Raw genomic sequence first — 17,965 nt, 5'->3', positions numbered from 1 at the left:
GGAACGAAGAATGTGGCCGCAGGCAGGCTCTCGGAGCAGGAGGCTGGTAGTGCTTGGTTCTGCAGCCAGGTGTCGGCCACAGCCGGGCCTTGCTGTGCAGGCGCCCTGGGAGCCACAACGCTGCCGACAGGGAGCTGGAGAGGAGGCTGGGAGCTGCCTGGATGGCCCTTGGAGCAGGGGAGAAGTTTGCGGGGAAGGAGGCCCTGAGGTGAGGACGTTGGGGGGGGGGGAGGGGGGCTACCAGAAGGGTTTAAAGAGGAAACCTCTTCGTTCACAGCTTCATTCAGGGTTCCTGGAGAATGTCTCTGGATTCAAGTACCAGCAGCTCTGGTGGGGGGGGTGGGGGGTATGGGGGTGGAGTGACCAGCAGACGCTGGGAGAACAGCTGCCCACACACGAGGAGCTCTGAGAAGCTCCTGGCAATGCTCTGGACCCTGGCACTGCCCACCCCTACCCTGAGGACGCAGACCAGGTGGCTACAAGATCTCCTCCCGTGGGCTCCTGGCCTTGAGTGGGGTCTGCCCGTTGGGCACGGAGCCATTCTGACCGTGCAGGAGTTTGCCCTTCTCTCGGTCTGGCCACGTGAAGATGGCGTCATCGCTGTCCAGCTCCGACTCGGAGCGCATCAGGCTGCTGCTCAGCATTGGGCCCTTCTGTTTGCTGCCTGCAAGAGACAGAATCCAGGGTCAGGAGCACACCCCTTCCTCGGCTTGAGCCAGGCCCTGCACCCTTCTCCCAGCCTGAAGAGAAGCAGAGGGACCGGGAAAGTCCCCGCCCCCTCTCCAGGCTGCGAGGGGCTCCCGGCGCCCTTCTCCCGGTCCTGCTTAGCTGGAACAGTTCCTTCAGGGAAGTCACACACACAGCAGACGGGACCAACAGATCTGGGGCCCAGTGTGGATTCTTGCTCTCCAGTATCCGTTAGCTTTGCTTAGTGCCACCCAACAACGTTCTCCTCTCGTTGAAATGTGGAATGTTCTATCATCTCCCCTCATGAACAGGATGGAATTCCCACAGGAGGCAGGAAAGCACAGCAAACAAGAGGTCAGCTCTAGAGGAGGAACTTGGCACCGTGTCCTGGCTCGGCGTGGATGTAGAGGGCCTGCCCGAGTTCCCCACACTGAGTGAGGACGCAGCCTCACGCCCCAGAGGGGCCTCACGGCATGGGTCCTGGAGGCGGAGAGCAGGCCCATGGCTCCGAGAGGTCGCTCCTACTGAGAGCGCCTGACTGGAGTACCAGGGACTCCCAGAGACCGTCCCAAGCCCGTCAGCTCATCAGAGCACACAAACAAGGACCCATAAGAAACGCCTGAGGTCAGAAAAGATGCCCGGAGTTCCGCAAGCCATTGGCATCACCTTCACTTCATATCATCCCGAAGGCTGCAGAGGCCGCACGGGAAAAAGCCGCAGGCAGGCTGAGCCGGCAGGACGAGGAGCAGCAAGCGCCCACGGCGAGGACCCAGCGTGGCAGTGCTCTGGGTCCCGCACCACCCATCCGGGAGCTAGCCTACCTCCTTTCTTAAAAAGGTGACCAGACAGGTGAGGTGTATTTGAACCCCCATATCCAACAATCACTCTCCCTTCCCCCTGGTCCCACCCAGATCCCCCGAAACACCGAAGGAGTGTTTCTCAGGATTCTCGGCTGTTCTGCCCCTTCCTGGCCAGAATGACGTAAGGCTGACGCCAGTATCCTGAGCTCCTCCAGTGTGGTGGAGGACAGTGGCCAACATAAGAGCCAAGCCCAGGGGAGGCTCAAGGTCCCCCAAACCCCGGCTCTGCCCCTGTAGCTGAAATACCCCTTCCCCTCTGCCCTGTGGGGGCATATGCTCCTCCGAGTGCCCACTGAGAAAGCTTCCCTTTCTCAGAGCCCGGCCCGAGCCCTTCCTCCTCCACGGCTGCAGAGGACAGGAGCCGGAGCGGGGGACATGCGCCGGGCTCCACAGCAGACAGCACTCACCCGGGGCCTTCCCACACAAACTCCTGCTCTGCCTAGAGAACGGAGTGATTTCACCCACTAAACAGGACAAGCTGGGCGCGGACAAGAGCATCTGCAGCAGCCCTCCTCAGAACAGCCAAAAATGGAAAGAATTCAATTGCCCGACGACCGTATACCCGCCAAAAACATTCACGCAGTGGAGATTACACAGCAGGGAATGAACAGACTCGTGCCCTACCTCACAACACACAGGAACGTCCTAAATGTAATGGTGAGTGGAAGGGGCCAAACACAGTGACTCCATTTATATAAACTACTCCAAGGTGGTAGAAGGAAGTCGGCAGGGGGAAGGCAGTGACTGGAAAGAAAGGGAGCGGATTATATGGGCATGTTCACTTGTCGAAAACCCAGCAAGCTGTCCTTATGATCTTCCGTACACATTAGACTGAACCACAAAAAACTGCCATTTTTAAAGGTCAGAAAAGTCAAATATGCGTAATTTCATATGGTTCAATCTAATATGCTTCAAGAGAAAGCTTTGAAAAATCAATAGCAAAACAAACCCAAAAACCACAGTTGCTGAACGTAAACCAGGTCTCCTGAGGGTGGGCATCCCTCAGGCCTGGCCTCACGGCCTTGGGCGCTCCAGCTCCACAGGCAGCCCTGCTCCAAGCTCAGCCTGGCTCCCAGCAAACAGGGCCGGTGCCAGCTCACCTCCACATGCGTTACCTTTCTCCGCAACACGGCCCCCTAAATCCTCGCTTCGGGCTGAACTTCTCCAGTTCCAGGCCTTATGCCAACAGGCTCGAATCCCATTCTCCCGTCCTGCCAGTGGCTCTTCTCCGGGTTGCACCCACTCGTGGGCTGAGTCCAGAACAAGAGCGGGGGCTTCAGCCTGGTCAGGCGCACAAGACCAAACGCAAAGGGACTCTCACTGCTCCCTCAGCTACACACTGCCCACAAAGAAGGGCCTCCTGGCTGTCCTCTAGTCTCACCTTGGTGACCCAGATGCAACTGGCCACCGTGGGGCTCTCCTTGCCACAACCCCCCTTTCACTGGACGTCTGCCTCCTTCCCATTTTGCCTCTTCAGCCCAGCACTTTCTGGTGCTGTCCCCCAGCCTTTCCCTCCACTCTGCCGTTGCCGAAGGAACTCCCTGTATCCCCCACCCTCTCCTCTCTCTCCTTTCCCACTCGCTGTCTCCTCCTCAGGAGCCTCACCTCTGTCTTCTGCATCTCTGCCTGAAGCCTTGCCCTCCAGCCCTGCCCTGCTTCTCCATAACTCCCCGCTCCCCTTGTAAAGGACTTCTCAGTAGTTAGGGCCCCGTTTCCTCACCACCTGCTTACTGCCTAGACAACCTACACTTTCACTTCAGCCTCCAGTCCCCATCCTACTCCAGCCCTTGAGATGACCAGAAACTTCTCCAGTGTCCTCATCATGGAAACTTTTTATCTCTGCCTTCTGCAGCAGCAGACACTGCTGACCACTCCCTAATGGTGCCCCTCCTCCCTGACTGGTGGCCCTCCTGGGCTCTTCAGCTCTGGACTCTTCTTTTGCCCCTCAACATCCTCCCCAGAAGGGATGTGACCCACTTTTGTGTTGACCCTCACCAGCATCTAGAAGATTCCTACATTGATGCTTGGCACTTCAACCGTTCTGAGTTCACCTGAATTCATCTTCTCTTACCCAAGCTGTCACTGCACTGCTGCCTTAATTCTGTCTACAGAATCGTTCTCTGTCCCTCAGGTCGGAAGTCAGCCCTGACCTTTCCTGTCCCTACATCCCGTTGACCCCATGCTAGTTGAGCCATCGTCACCTCCCTCTTGGACCACTGCAAAAATCTCCTTGCTGGCCTCCACTCGACTGATTTTCCTAAGCCAGCACTTTCAACATGACACTTCTCATCACCATCAGAATTCTTAACTCCTTTCGCTGATTTTCAGAACTTTCCACACTTTGATCCTCGTCAGTCTTCCAGCCTCATTTCCTCAACCCGATTTACAAGGGTCCTAAACCAATACTCTTCTCCAGCACGTCCCCTCCAGTACCACGCAGTCCACACATGCTCAGAGCAGCAGCTCAGGGATCAGCCTGCACGTCTCTTTTTCTCCCGCACCCCTTGGCCAACACACTACGAACGGCAGCAAGTCTTCCCCACAAAGGTACCTGGAATCTGTGTCTCTCCTTATCTCATTACTGCTCCACCATGAGGACATCCCATCGAATCCTCTTTCACCCGCTCTTGCCCCTCCAGTTCCCTCACATAGCAGTCAGGGTTTTTTAAAATGTAAGTCAAACAGACCACTCACCTCCTAAAAAAGCTGCCTGTGGCTCCCCACTGCGCTCAGGAGGAGCCCACAGCCAGGTCCCTGCTCAAGTATGCAGCCTTGTGCCACTGGCCCCGGGCTCACCATGTCCAGCAGGTCACCTTCTACTTCCTCAGATGCCCTCCGCTCCTTCTGGCAGCTGGGCCTTTACCGACTCTGCTCCTTTGCCGGGACTGCTCTTTCCCGGACTCCTGCAGCTAACGCCTGCTCGTCCCTTGAGTCTCAGTTCAAGTGTTACTCTATTATGAAGACCGTTCATTATCACATTCTGTATATTTGTGAGTTTGTGTGTTTCGTGTCTGTCCGATGGTCTGGCTCCCCGTAATGTCACCGGTGTCCGGCACAGGCCCTGGCACAGTGGTCTCCATCCATGTGCTGATGAGGAAGATACAGTCCCTGCCCTCAACGATTCCACTGACTGGTAAGGGGACACACACATAACTAGTACAACACAGGGAGAGAAATGCCAAAACAGACACGGGGCAGGGAGATTAGCATGACATGAGCAGGTTAAGGGAGGGATGAGAAAGAGCTTTCTGGACAGAAATAAGAACCGGCAGAATTCGCTGAGGAAGAGAGAAGTCAACAAGGAGGAAGATCTCAGAGAAGGAAACAGATGAAAGCTCACCCCAGGCCGTGTCGGCCAGACCCAAAGTCAGTCACTGAAGGATTTCAAGGGCTGGGAAACCTTTGGGAGATGTGAAAACAACCTTAGCTGCTATGTGGAGGGTGGACTGTGCACGTTTTTACCCCCAGGCCCCATTCCCAATCTGTCCACGTGGGAGGCTTCCGCTGCCCCTCTCGGCTTCGACGAGCCCCACACTGCCAGGCGCCGCCCCGCGGCCTTCTCTAACCCAGCTGCCTGGGTGCGCAGCCCAGACCGCCTTGGAGCTTTTGTTTTCTTCTGATGTGTCCTTGCTCGCCTGCAGCCTGAAATGCTCTCGGAACGCTCTGTGTTCCCCCTCCTGCCCCTTCTAATACAAAGCTTTAAGTATGAGCGCTGTTTAATACTTTGTGTAAGAACAGTTCTGCTTGCCAGGTGTTTAGGAGTAGCTCTCCCTAGAGTCCCACAAATGGTCGATGCCCGCCATGGCCTCATGACGCGTGGAAAGCTCACCGATGACGACACCCAGCCAAGGAAGGGCGCCCCTGCCTGCCCCCTCACCGAAGCCATCTCAGAGCTGGCGCAGTTGGCCATTCTCTGGTGGGAGGCAGCTGACAGATGGGCCCCATGCGCCGGAGCCAGCAGACAAGCTGCCCTCCCGCCTGCTGCAGGCCATCGGCAGGGCCTGCGGATCTGCCACATGCCGGCTGGAGGAAGCCGGGAGAGCAAGGCCGGCTGAAGAGGGGGTCAGCTAGCGCACACTGGCTTCTATCTCCTTCCCGCCTCACCTTGTTGTCTGCCCAGAAAGGACAGACTGGTTAGGCCTAAGAGACCCAGGTCCCTGAGCCGGACTCCCGGGAGCAGCCTGAAAAGCTGAAAGCCAGGAGGGAACCCTGACGCAGATGAGCAGGCCAACGAGAGCGAGAGGCCGAGTCCCTCTGCAAAGTGAATTAATACTGAGAGGTGGGCCCCGGCTCAGAGCTCAGCCAGCACGTGGCTTTTGCCAGGGTGGGGCAAGGTCAGCCCTCGGCCTTCATCAAGCAGTAGACAAAATGCTTTTCCAGAACAAACAGCTGTTAGTGACCCATTTAGGAGGGGACTAGTGACAGCAGCCCTTCCCAGGGAGAGTGCACGAATCTAGAGGCCCCACCCCAACTCCAAGGGCCACTACCTGCTCGGGAGGTTGGCTTCAGTTCCAGACTCTCTTGATCCGTGGCATCCAGGATCTTGTACTTGCTTTTCCTCTTGGGTTTTCCTTTCTGCCTGAAAAACACAATCCCCACCACTGCTCAAGGGGTTTCAGGTGGGGTGCCTGGGTGGCTCAGTTGGTTACGCGACTGCCTTCGGCTCAGGTCATGATCCTGGAGTCCTGGGATTGAGTCCCACATCGGGCTCCCGGCTCATCAGGGAGCCTGCTTCTCCCTCTGACCCTCTCCCCTCTCATGCTGTTTCTCACTCATTCTCTCTCTCTCAAATAAAATCTTAAAAAAAAGAACTGGTTTCTGAGTGAGACTCAGGTAGCTCAACTCCGGGTGACAGCCAGACTGCAGAGAGGGCCCTGTCCTGATGGGAGCTGCCTAACAGAAGGATTGTTTTTTTCTATGCTTCCCAGCCAAGGGAAGGTGGCAACTGTGATTGGTTCTTCAAATACTCCTCACCAATTCTGGGAAAATACGGGAACTATGACCATCTGACCACGGAGTCACCACTCCACAGTGGCAAGGAAGCAGAGATTGGTTAAAAACATAAATGTAACGGAGTGCAAGCTCATCCCGCTCACCACACGACAGGCCAGGGAGTCGAGGGGAAAGATGCTTGGGGCAAGGAAAGCAACTTGATGTAGAAAGCCAGCAAGACAGGAGATGGTGGACTCCTGTCCCATAGAACCATCTTCCCCAGCATGAGATCTGAGCTTCTTTTATGTAAGGAAGGGGGAAGTGGGAGGAGGTTGGAGTCAAAAAGTGACTGATATCTGCAGACATCCACAAAGGCTGTGTAGTCTTTGTCCTTGGTCAGTTGATCTCTGTAGGAATCTGGCCATGTTGTTCCTGTGAATCTTAAAACACAGCAGAGGCATTTCTATATGTACTTCCTTATCCCGTTGAGGTAGGTAGGTTTCAGGTTTAAAAGGCAGTTTTTTGTAAATCTCAGCTGTAAGTAAAGTTCCGTCGACGATTAGCATGTGTATGTGCAGGGCTCAGCAGAAGTTTCTAAGCTGTAGGTCACAGCAGCAAGGGAAGGGAAGCAACGTGAAGTCAGACACACACTCCGTTTCTCCCTATTACAGTAATTCAAGAGAACACAAAACTGATGCTTGAGGGGTGGAGGGCGGAGGAAAGCATTAAACCAACAAGCTATTAATGGTGGGACTTTTTTTAAATTGTTTTCACTTTCTACGTTTTATGTGAGGTTAAACTGCAGGTTAATTCTCAGCTCTGCTACTTATTAACTGTGTGTCCATGGACAGGTGAGGCCATTTTCCTGAGCCTACACTTCCTTAGCTGTGAGATGAGAAAAGGTGGTTAGATGCATTTAAAAAAAGGTATTACCTACAAAATATCATCCTGGTGCTCGGCACACAGTAATGAAGAAATCATTATTAATAATGAAAAACATATAATAAACATTCCCATTAAATATCGTAAGACTAGATGGGAAGACTCCACCCAAAAAAAATCCAAACGCTTAATCATGACTAACCAAAGTCTACAAATGCGTGAAAACATGTAGACACGTGAATCCCAACTACAAAGGAGGGCAGAATTGAGAACTCACGTGTCGAGTGGTGAGGCAGGTGTGGAGTAGTAACACACCCCCTGGAGGGGTGACCCAGGCCCATGGCCCAGGCCCTCCCGCTCCCACCCTGGCCACGGCCACGCTTCCCAGGTTGCGCATCAGTGCAGTGACGGCCACGTGGCTGAGGGAGCGCACTCCTGCCCTCAGGAGTGGGAGAGGGTGACGAAAGCCTTTCTGCGCCTGCCTTGGGCCGTGACGGGAAGCGAGGAACCCCAAGACTCAGCACCTTGCATGTGGAAGGTACCAGATACCTCCCTAATGAATAAATACACGTCCAGAAGCTCTAATGAATTTCCGAGGAGAATCCATCTTACCTCTTACAACAACAGATCACCGTCCAGGACAGGATTCCCAGGGCGACAACAATGACAAAGGAGGCAATGATAACATACAACACGCTCCACTCTGCCAAAAGACACAAAATGGGGAGGGCTATGAAGACAGAGGCCAGGAAGGCGGGCTGGGCTGGCCCCGGCCTTGGCAAGTGGCTTGGCTCTGCGGACAAGGCGGCCCCCACGGCGGCCCAGGGCAGGGGAGCCCTTGTAGTTGTGGGCAGCTGAAGCTGTCCACCTCCTGCACTGTCCCTGCTGAGCCCCTGGGGCAGTGGGACAGGCTGTAAGGAGCTTTCCCAGGGGGCCGGAGGGCCCAGAAACCTGACGGCTCCCACTGGGCTGCCGCACAGAGGCACTCCAAAGAGCCAGGAGGCCTTGCAGCTGATCTGACTTAGGCTGCAGTTTGCACTCCGTCGGACCTAAGCCTGGTTCTTCGTTCGAGCCCACTGCAGAACTCCGCTCTAACCCTGAGCTGCCTGGAGGAAGGGAGGAAAAGTCCTCTGCAAACAGAAAATACACAGAGTTCTTCTCCTCGCTTGCTCATCTGCCTCGGAAACACCACCACCCACCTGCTCAACTCAGAACCACGTTCAGCGCCAAAGCCGCTGGCACAGCGCCAAGCAGAAGCCTCACCGCAGTTGCTGTCTCCATCCCTCAGCTGCACCTTGATGAAGTTCTCCATCCAGAAAGGGTCGCAGATACAGCGTTTGGTGAATGAATCACAGTGGCCATGGTCAGAACAGTTCAACTGGCACGCTGCAAGCAGGGGGAAAGGGGACAGGTCGGCAGGAGTCAGGGCCGGCCCGGTGGCTGCCGGCACACAAGAGGACGGAGGGTGCCCCCCCCCCCCCCAGCAGTGATGGTCACGGGCAGATCGGCCAGCAGCAGTCAGCAAGGCCACTGACACGGTCCGGCTGTTCTGCTTGCGGCTGCTCCCTGTGGGCAGTTCCTAATCTTTCAGGGCCCTTCTGTGCATTATGTAAATGCCAAGATACACAGTATTACGAAGGAAAGCAATGATATTGCCCATGTTTTTGAAATATTTAAGAATATACAGTTTTAAGATAATCATACATGTGTGTCTTTATGAAAACCTTAAGTGACCAGATCTATTAGCGGGGTCTAACAACTGCCATAATTTTGAAGTGGTGATGAGTAAAAATGACATTTCGTCACGTAGTATGTTATGAAATTACCAGTGATTTCTACTGCCTAAAAGTCACAGGTTCTGTTAATACTACTGGAGTTTTTGCCTACCTTCCTAATAGAGGAAAATAATGAATTTCAGTTAGAGGTGAGTGAAAAGGAAGATGTCATTTTCTTCCCATTCAAACTCCTAGCCCCTCTGAACGCTACCTCGCGGGCCCACGGACCCCAGGTGAAGAACCTCTGGGCTGAGCCAGGAGCTTTCAGGACACTGGGCAGTGGAGCAAAGTGATTATCTCCGTGCTCCTCGAGAACAGGAGATGAAGCCTGAGGACAGCGGGGCTGTGGGGAGCTGTGGGTACTGGGTAGGCTCTTCTTTCCAGCTGCCCAGAATTACTCACTGACAGTACTGATTTCCAGGGCTCTGAATATCAGAAAGTCTGCTTTTTGCTTCCGCAGCTCACTCTTGAGCATCACTGCCACCTCATGGCCTTTGAAGATCTGGTGGGGAGGCTCGTTTTGGACAAAAAATACCATCTTGGTGCTGCAGAGACACGAGACAGTGTGAATGAGCGGAAGTCGTCCACAGCAGCGGCAGCTACGTTCGGTACAGAGCACCTGCCGGTGTGCCGGGCGCTGTGCCAAGTACCAGAAGCCTTCTCTCCCCGCAAGCCAGGGAGAAAGCTGCTCTCGGTGTCCTCTCCATTTCACAGAAGACAGCAGGGGCTCAGAAGGGTTAAGTAACTTGCCCAGGGTCACACAGTTAATTATGGCAGAGCCAAATCCCAGCGCTGAGATGTCTGACTCCAAAACCTACGCGTTCAGAAAGGCCCTAAGCTGTCCCAGCTCACAAGAGGACCCATTCCAAACCAGCAACTGGAGGTCAGGAAGATGGGGATTTGGCTACACTACATCTCTGCTGTTAGCCTTTTACCAGCTAAGACTGTGGTGTGGTGCTGTTGGGTTTGTGTCTAGGTGACCTGTAAGACAAACCACAACGCTCTGAAAAATGTCTACCGTCAGACAGCATCAAAGCATTATCCGTGGGGGCGCCTGGGGGGCTCAGTCATTAAGCGTCTGCCTTCGGCTCAGGTCATGATCCCAGGGTCCTGGGATCGAGCCCCGCATCGGGCTCCCTGCTCAGCGGGGAGTCTGTTTCTCTCTCTCCCTCTGCTCGTGCTCTCTCTCTCTCAAATAAATAAATAAAATCTTAAAAAAAAAAGCACAATCCATGGATCAAAACAGCCAAATGATCATTACTACAACAGCAACAAGAAAGACCCTACACAGTGGTGTGGTTGGTGTAAGATTATGCTCCCCCATGTCCAGAATCTGTTTGCTCTTCTGTCAGTTTCTGTCCAAGGCAGACCATGTTTGACCTCACATTTATGTGGGCACAAAGCCTGTTCTCTATGCCTTGGCCTTCATTGCAGGGAACCCACTTGACTCCACATTACTCTCACAGCCAAACCTTTGCAATCAGTGGGTCACACTGGGTTGTAGGTGTGTCCAAGATAGTGATCCCCTTGGCACGCAGGGTGGCTCCTGGGACCAGGAGGCCCTGGATCAGTTCCTTCCAGTCAAGCAGCCTCATCGATCTATCCCAAAGTGTCATACACATAGCATCGCTTCCTATGTGTGGCAGGACATAAAAGGTTGGGAAGCACTGTCATAAAAGACTTTCTACAAGTTTGCTGCACGGTGACACAAACAGTGGGGTATTATAAATTCCAGAATCAAGAAACAAACCTTTGCCATAAAAGATCTGTGGTGCATTTCTCATGATTTTCTCCCAGTTACCAAATCCATGCTGATAGTTGCAATTTCTCTCTTGATACCAGTAACCCTCAAATCTTCACCTCTTCTCCCCTGGTCTCTCCTGAATGACCACATCTACATCTACAAAAGCTTGCTAGAATATCCACCCCATACCTCTCCTAGGCACCTCCAATCCAACAGGTCTCAAACCTATAATAACCACCAACTGAGTACTCTCTATGTGGTAGGGACTATATAAACATTCTCTTATTTAATTCTCAGTAACAATCCTATAAAAGGGGACTAGCATTTTTACAAGTGGCAGGCCAGGTTCAGAGAGGGGCAGTACCTTACTCATCGTCCCAGAGCTAACACTAATGGGTTTGTCTGGTGTCAGCCCTGTGCTCTTTCCCATTGTCATATACTCCCTCCACGCCTATCCTCCTGAATTTCTCAACTAGGCCAGTCAGTCCAAGTCAGAAACCCAGAGCCACTGTGATGCTTTTCTCTTGCTCCTGCATCCTCTTCCAGATGCAGTGAGACCAAGTGTGCTAGCAAACCCTTCCGTGACACTTCCAGCAGCATGCCCACCAACGAATTAGCATTGCATCTGCCCCGATCCCCACCAGCTCGGGTCAATCCAAGCAGCCACTCTCTCTGTTCCTACTCCCAGGCAGCCAGCAGAGCTTAAAAAGAAAGTCCTAATCATCATGCTCTGACCCAGTGAGCCCTGACTGCATGTTAGACTCACGTAGAGAGCTTTGATATTTCAGGTGCCCAGACCTCACTCCAGACCAACTGAATCCTAGTCTCCGGGGGTGAGGCGCAGATAACGGCACATTCACAAAAGCTCCAGGTGGTTCTGTCGCGCAGCTCGAGTCGGGAACCACCGCACTAACCTCACGTCTCTAACCTTGGCTGAGACCTCAATACTGCTCAAAGCCAACACCCTTTTCTGGAGCTGCTGTTCCCAACCTTTACCATTTTCCTCAGGCTGCCCACCTCCTTCCCACCTCCTCAAGCAGATGGCCTTGCCTCCAGTTTCAAAGACAAAACCCAGCACACTGGTACCAACGCTCTCGAATGTCATCCTGCCTACCTCTAAAATCCATCCATCATAGCACATCTGCCCGCCCTTCCTCCCATCTCCAGAGAAAGTGCCACTCTGCTCTGCCCGCAGCTGGTCCCCCAGACCTGCCCCCATTTGGAACCCACCTCCCCAGCCTCCACCTTCTGCTTTTCCTCAGCACCTTCCCTCAGTCCATCAAAGTGCTCAAGTATTTCCTGTCTTTAAAAGGTGTTCTTTCGATCTCCCACCTTATTTTCAGCACCAACCTCGTTACATTTACCATCTCTGTATCCTCCAGCCATAACATCAATTTGCCCTCTGTCCCCAACACTGAAGTAAAATGCTCTCACTGTAGTTCTAATGATCTCCTAATCACAAAGCCAAAAGCCTGTTTTATGTCCTCACCATACTCTTCCTCTGTGGCATTTGCATCCCTTGGCAGCCCCAGCTGCCAGCAGACCATGCCCACCTGCTTTTCCTCCCACTTCTCTACTATTGGTTCCTAGTTTCCTTTGCTGGCTCTTCTTTCCTTGCCTCCTCCTTAAATACTGGGGCTCCCCGGAGCGCTGGACACTCCCCCAGTGCTGGACACTCCTCTGTCCTCATGGCTTTGATTCCTGCCTGTGTGCAGGGACTCCCTATCTCTGGCTTTTTTTCCTGCCCAAGTTCCAGCCCGTACTTGCCAGTGATGAAATCTCTCTCCATGTCACCCATGAGAGACCCTAAATTCAACAGTCAAAACTGAACTCATTATCTTTCCTTTGGAACTGGTTCCTTCTGTATGCCTACCCTCAGGTAATGGCGTCTGCCATCTCTCCAGGCATCCAAACCTAACGTCTTATGTTAGAGGCTTCATTCACCTTCATTCCCAAAGGATCGCCACGTCCTGCTGATTTTCCTCTCTTTTCATTTCTTCTCTTCTGTCATTCCATTGCCACTACCTTAACTTAGGTTTTATTACCTTTTTACTAGACTAGCTCTAGGCTCCTCAGCCTTCCGTCTTTCCCTATTTTGGTTTAGCATCCACACTGCTGGTCTTCCTAAAACAAAACCAAACCCAAATTTCCTTGCTACAAAAACTTCACATACATAAAACGACCTGACTTGAGTCCTCCCCTTCCCAAACTATAAAAACGAACCTCCCTGGCTTGCTTATGACAGTTCTGTACAGCAGTCTCATCTCCCGCCTTGTCCTGGGGCCTAGGAACTGCTCTGAACCAAAGGACTTCTTCCAGAGGAAACTCTGTACTTTCCTACCACAGGGCCATGGCTCATGCTATCCCCCTATTATGAATTTCCTCCTAGTCTTTCTATGCTTGCTCAGTGGAAAATCTTTGGACCACATCCTGCCCCTACTCCTCTGGAAGAATTAATTGGCCTTGCCCCTGTGTCTCCGTGATACCACATAGTCTGTCAAATTCACCCTGTATTGATGTTATATGTTTATCCTGATTGTCTTCCCTACTAGACTATGGCCTTCAAACATAATGGACCTCTTCTGACCTGGTACCCTGGTACCCTGCTACAGTATCTAGTACTGAGTATGTGACCTGTGCTAGAAGAGAAAAGTTCATTAAAGAAATGGAAACCATGAGCAGGTCTTGGTCAGAGAGCCCACCCTTCTCTATCTACCCACACTATTTCCCAGCTCAGTCAGGAAGCCCAGGGGGCCCCTGGTCTTGCCTTTTAGCCCCCCGTTCATTGCCCAGCTACCTCTGCTCCGTGTACGGCTGAATCTTTTGCACAATGATGTCGGAATCCAGCACCCCCAGGAGGACCCCAATCTGGCGGATGAACATTCCCTTCAGCCTCTCAGTTAGCTGACTGACGTTGACATCCAAGATGATCTCCACCAGGTGGTTTTTCCTGGGATCTGGAAAGCACGTGGATCAGTCATGGTTTTGGAAGGAGAGTGAACACAGACCTGCCACTGTGCATCCGTTCTGGCACAGGAGCGAAAGCAGTGAGAGCATTCGGGAATACAACTGACCTCCTGCAAATGGAAAGGGACTATAGTGAATTGCTACTAATGCAATCTGGGGCTGGCGTGGAGAGCTCTATGCCAACCTGACAACTACCACCCGTGCGCTGGGGATCAGGCTGTAGCAGGGAGGCAAGGGGTCTGGTGAAGGGAGTGGGGAAGAAGAACGCTTCAAGGTCTTGTCTAAAAGCTTCTGCCCTGGGGCGCCTGGGGGGCTCAGCTGGTTAACTGTCTGACTCTTGGTTTCAGCTCAGGTCATGATCTCAAGCCCTGCATCAGTCTCCCCACTCATCGGGGAATCTGCATAAAGGTTCTCTCCCTCTACCCCTCCCCCCACTCTCTCTCTCAAACAGTCTTTATAATAATAATAATAATAATAATAATAATAATAATAATAATAATAATAAAAGCTTCTGCCCAGTTGGCTTTGCTGAGCTCTCTAGGCCGAGTGGGGGATATCTACAATCTCTCCTGATCCACACCTGATTTTCAGCGACTTGCTATGCTTTGTCTACAACAATGGGAGGGAAAATGTCCATCTCAATGATCTTATTGATAATGGAAATGCATCAGCCCTACAGGTTTGAAAACAGTAAACACAAAAAAATCCAGGTGGTCAAGCAACAAGGGCTTCCTTAGAGCAATATCAGAGCTGCACGATGTTTCTGTAACTCTAGAACTGGGAGACCACTGCCCTTCATTTATGATTGTGTCTTAGAGACTGCTCTGCATTTGGAAGATAAAAGTGATTATTCAGAATACCTTATTCCCATAATTGGATGCACCATTTGCCTGTTCTGATGTATCATTTGCATAATTAGTAGACTATCTGTGATCTGATTTTAAACACAGAAGAGACTCTATAGTGTCTTGGCTGTTGTCCTTCATAGAGGTAGGACAAGGACTAGAAGAGCTGCCAAGATCCCTTCACATCTAAGACATCTGTACACGAGCTTGGCTTACATAACAAAGAGCAGATTTAAAGTTAATACCTTCTCATCAGATGCTCAGGAATTTATAAAACTCTTCCCTACCCCACACTCACTTCTTCCCTAATACCAAATCAGCCTCAAAGCAAAAAACACGGTTCGATTTAAGAAAGAAATTTTATTTCTGCAAATCTGAAAAATGTAAAGGACACCAGTTACTTTACCTTCCCTGGGTTGTCAGATAAAGCCTGAGGCTCAACTTATAAAAATAAATTGTTTTCTGCAGCTGGGTGGTGATGAGACATCATGACTCAAGTTATTCCTGTGCTCAGATTCTCGAAGCACCCAGAGCCCTCTCTCACCCATCACAGGGAGAGGAGGGAGTGCTGGACCAGGGGCACGAGGGCCTGGCTCTGACACGACTGCTGTGTGACGCTGAGCAAGCCCTGCCCTCTCTGAGTCTCAGTTTGTCCATCGGAGATGAGTGGGGGGTCCGTACTCCTGCGTGGGGAGGAGGGATACTGTTGAAACAGTCTCCAGGGATTTTTCAGCTCGGGGTTTCTAGAGTGTTTAGAAGCCAGCTTTGCCACCTGTCTCCGTCCTCGCTAGGGGGAAGGGGTCCAGCACGGAGGTCCTGCTGGGCTAGGCCAGCACTCCCAGCCAGTCCCAGTGCTACGGACTCACCAGGCTTCACCTCCACGGTGGTCCGATCCATGTCACTCTCCCCCTTCGCATCAGTCACGTGCAGGTGAAATGTGTAGGTCCCTTCGACCAGGTTGGAAAGAAAGAGGATCGGGTGGTGGTCAGAGTGATTTAGCACCTCCTGTGGGGTTGAACAACATGGCTACATTGCAGGGCAAATGACACTCCTTTTGTGGGCTTGGGTGCTGCTCCTGTTATAACCAAGCCCCCTCTGGGCAACTTCAGTTGCAAGATCAGGGCAGAGGAACATATGCTGTGCCGCCCTAGCTTGCAGAGCGACACTAGGCAAGTCCCTGAATTTCAGAGGGCAATCCAGGTTTGACACAAGAGACCCCTTGTTAAAACGGATCCTGGAATGTTTGGCTCAGCCGCCTCTCCCCATCTCACCACCGTGACCCTGTGCAGTCCTCCGGTTCCTGGCACTTACCCCTGCTGCTGGGCTCCCCTCATCTCGGGTCCAGAGGTAGCTGACTATTCCCTTGTCATCTGAGGACTTGGAGCCGTCCAGCTCTGCTGTGTCCGTGGGCAAGGTGATCACCACATTCCCAGTTATCTTGGCTATAGGTGGTTTGTTCATTTCTAACCAAAGAAATATCAATGAAATAACATTCTGGAAAAGAAAGAATACTTCTTCACGATGCTTAGGGGGAAATTAACATCAAAAGCATCTGAAATGGAGAGCTGTTGTAAGCGCCTATCCATGCAGCCCCTAATAGTGTAGCGGGGGTTTTTGACAATGAACCAACTCTTAATTAGTTGGCGGTTAGGACCCAGTGAAGACCAGGCTTCGGTTCCCCTCTGTCCATGCTAAATAAAACCCAGCCCAGACCAGGGAGCTTGTGACTAACAGTGTAGATTTGAAGCCACCAGTGCCCCAGGTCCTGAGGCTCCAGTCCCACCCAGAGAAATGTTCTTCTGACACTGCAGCAGAGAGGGCGAAGTCTTCTCCTGGGTCCTCCTCGTAGCCTCCCTGGAAGGATTCCATGTCTCTCCTTGGGAAGCAGGTGATGACTGGAGATAGAGACCCCAACTGGGCCAAAGAGCCTTAGATTTTAGGTTTCATGCAGCTGACACCACACATTCTCTTCAAAATATGGCCTAAAATGTTATTTTTTCAACATCTTCTTTTATTCCTTCCTTAATACTCTAATAGAGAAAAAGGAAAAAGAGACCTCTCTTCTCCTGGGCCCCACCTGCAGCTTTGTTTCCTCAGGTGTGCACGCTCTCTCCGCTGAGCACAGGGTCCCCTCGCCGGAGTCACCTGCGTGCCTCCCGTCTGCTTACAGCCCTCCCCCAGGGCCATCGCCGGTCCCAGGCCTGCAGACCGCAGCAAGCCCGTGCACTCCTGCCTCAAGCTGGCTGGCGGCAGCAGGCTCACGGAGGGGCACAGGCAACTACAGAGCAGGACAGCCATTCTAAGGCCTGACAGCAGGTGTCACTGCAGACGGCAGGAGAGCCACAGAAACGCCAGGGCTTAGCAGCAGAGAAGCAAAATAAAAATGCAAAGGAAAAAACCAGTTTCTTTCCCTATTCAGTTGAGAAGGAAGGTGGGGGGGACAAGAAGCTAAAATTCACCTTGCAGTCACTCCCAATTAAAGGTTGTTTTCGAACAGCACATAACAGCTGCCCTTCCCCCAACTTACTCCCCACCCCTTGTCTCTGATCAATTTCTGCACTGATTCCCCAGGTATCTGACCCAGAGGCTGCACCAACCCAAGGCAGGGAGGTACCTTCTTTGACAATGACATTCACAGAACTCTGGCTTTGCAGGTTCCTCTCATCTTTGACAGTCAAGGTGAACACGTAGGTTCCTACTTGTAGCCCCGTCACCGTGGCGACACTGCCGTTAGCATTCTCGAGCTGCACGCCATCGGGTCCCCTGGACAGAGAAAGAAACCAGAGGGTGGAGTTGTACCTGTCAGCTGCCCTCCCATCCCTGACTCAGCAGGAGCAGACTATTACTGCCTCAGCTGAGACACAAACTATTATTTCCCAGACCTTGAGGGGGCATGTTAAAAATATTCCATTTGGACGGAGTGTCATTTGGCCCCAAAATACAGGCTACCCTGCTGATCAGAAAATTCCATTCACCAGCTTTCAAACACGTCTAGCTTTATCCTTTCTATGAGTTTCTAGAACATTCAAACTCTTTGCTGTTCCAGTTTGTAAAAGGAAAAAAGAGCTCTGAGCAGGTCTCTGATCAAAAGAATGATTTCAGAGTGATGTTTCTGAAAAGCATTTCTGGCCCAGTAGTTGGTTCAGCTCTTGCCAGCAAAGAAGCAAGATGCGTTTCTTAATCACATGCCAAACTCCCTCCTACAGAAAAGTCAAGGAAAGGAAATGGGCCAAGGCTGCAGAGGAACTCTCAGCAAAACCATCCTCTTCTTAG

At 52.2% G+C, this 17,965-nt stretch overlaps 1 protein-coding gene across 4 annotated transcripts in view; it reads right to left on the bottom strand.

Moving 5' to 3' along the window:
• Positions 1-337: 337 nt before the first annotated feature.
• Positions 338-17,965, bottom strand: part of KIAA0319L (KIAA0319 like) — a 95,544-nt gene continuing 77,916 nt past the window's right edge. For all 4 annotated transcript variants that reach the window (XM_032388030.1, XM_032388036.1, XM_032388013.1 and 1 more), the window contains exons 13-21: positions 17,307-17,455; positions 16,004-16,155; positions 15,559-15,697; positions 13,678-13,837; positions 9,539-9,681; positions 8,625-8,747; positions 7,974-8,064; positions 6,035-6,126; positions 338-664 (exon numbers count right to left, since the gene is read on the bottom strand). In XM_032388030.1, coding sequence (XP_032243921.1) covers positions 477-664; positions 6,035-6,126; positions 7,974-8,064; positions 8,625-8,747; positions 9,539-9,681; positions 13,678-13,837; positions 15,559-15,697; positions 16,004-16,155; positions 17,307-17,455 — 1,237 coding nt within the window. In that variant the 3' untranslated portion in view covers positions 338-476. The remainder of the gene's footprint in view (positions 665-6,034; positions 6,127-7,973; positions 8,065-8,624; positions 8,748-9,538; positions 9,682-13,677; positions 13,838-15,558; positions 15,698-16,003; positions 16,156-17,306; positions 17,456-17,965) is intronic.

Source organism: Phoca vitulina, unplaced genomic scaffold (genome assembly GCF_004348235.1).
Source record: "Phoca vitulina isolate PV1807 unplaced genomic scaffold, GSC_HSeal_1.0 scaffold2, whole genome shotgun sequence".
In the NCBI taxonomy this organism is placed as follows: Eukaryota; Metazoa; Chordata; class Mammalia; order Carnivora; family Phocidae; genus Phoca; species Phoca vitulina.
Note: the sequence above shows the minus strand (reverse complement) of the source record. Positions and strands in the feature narration are given on the sequence as shown.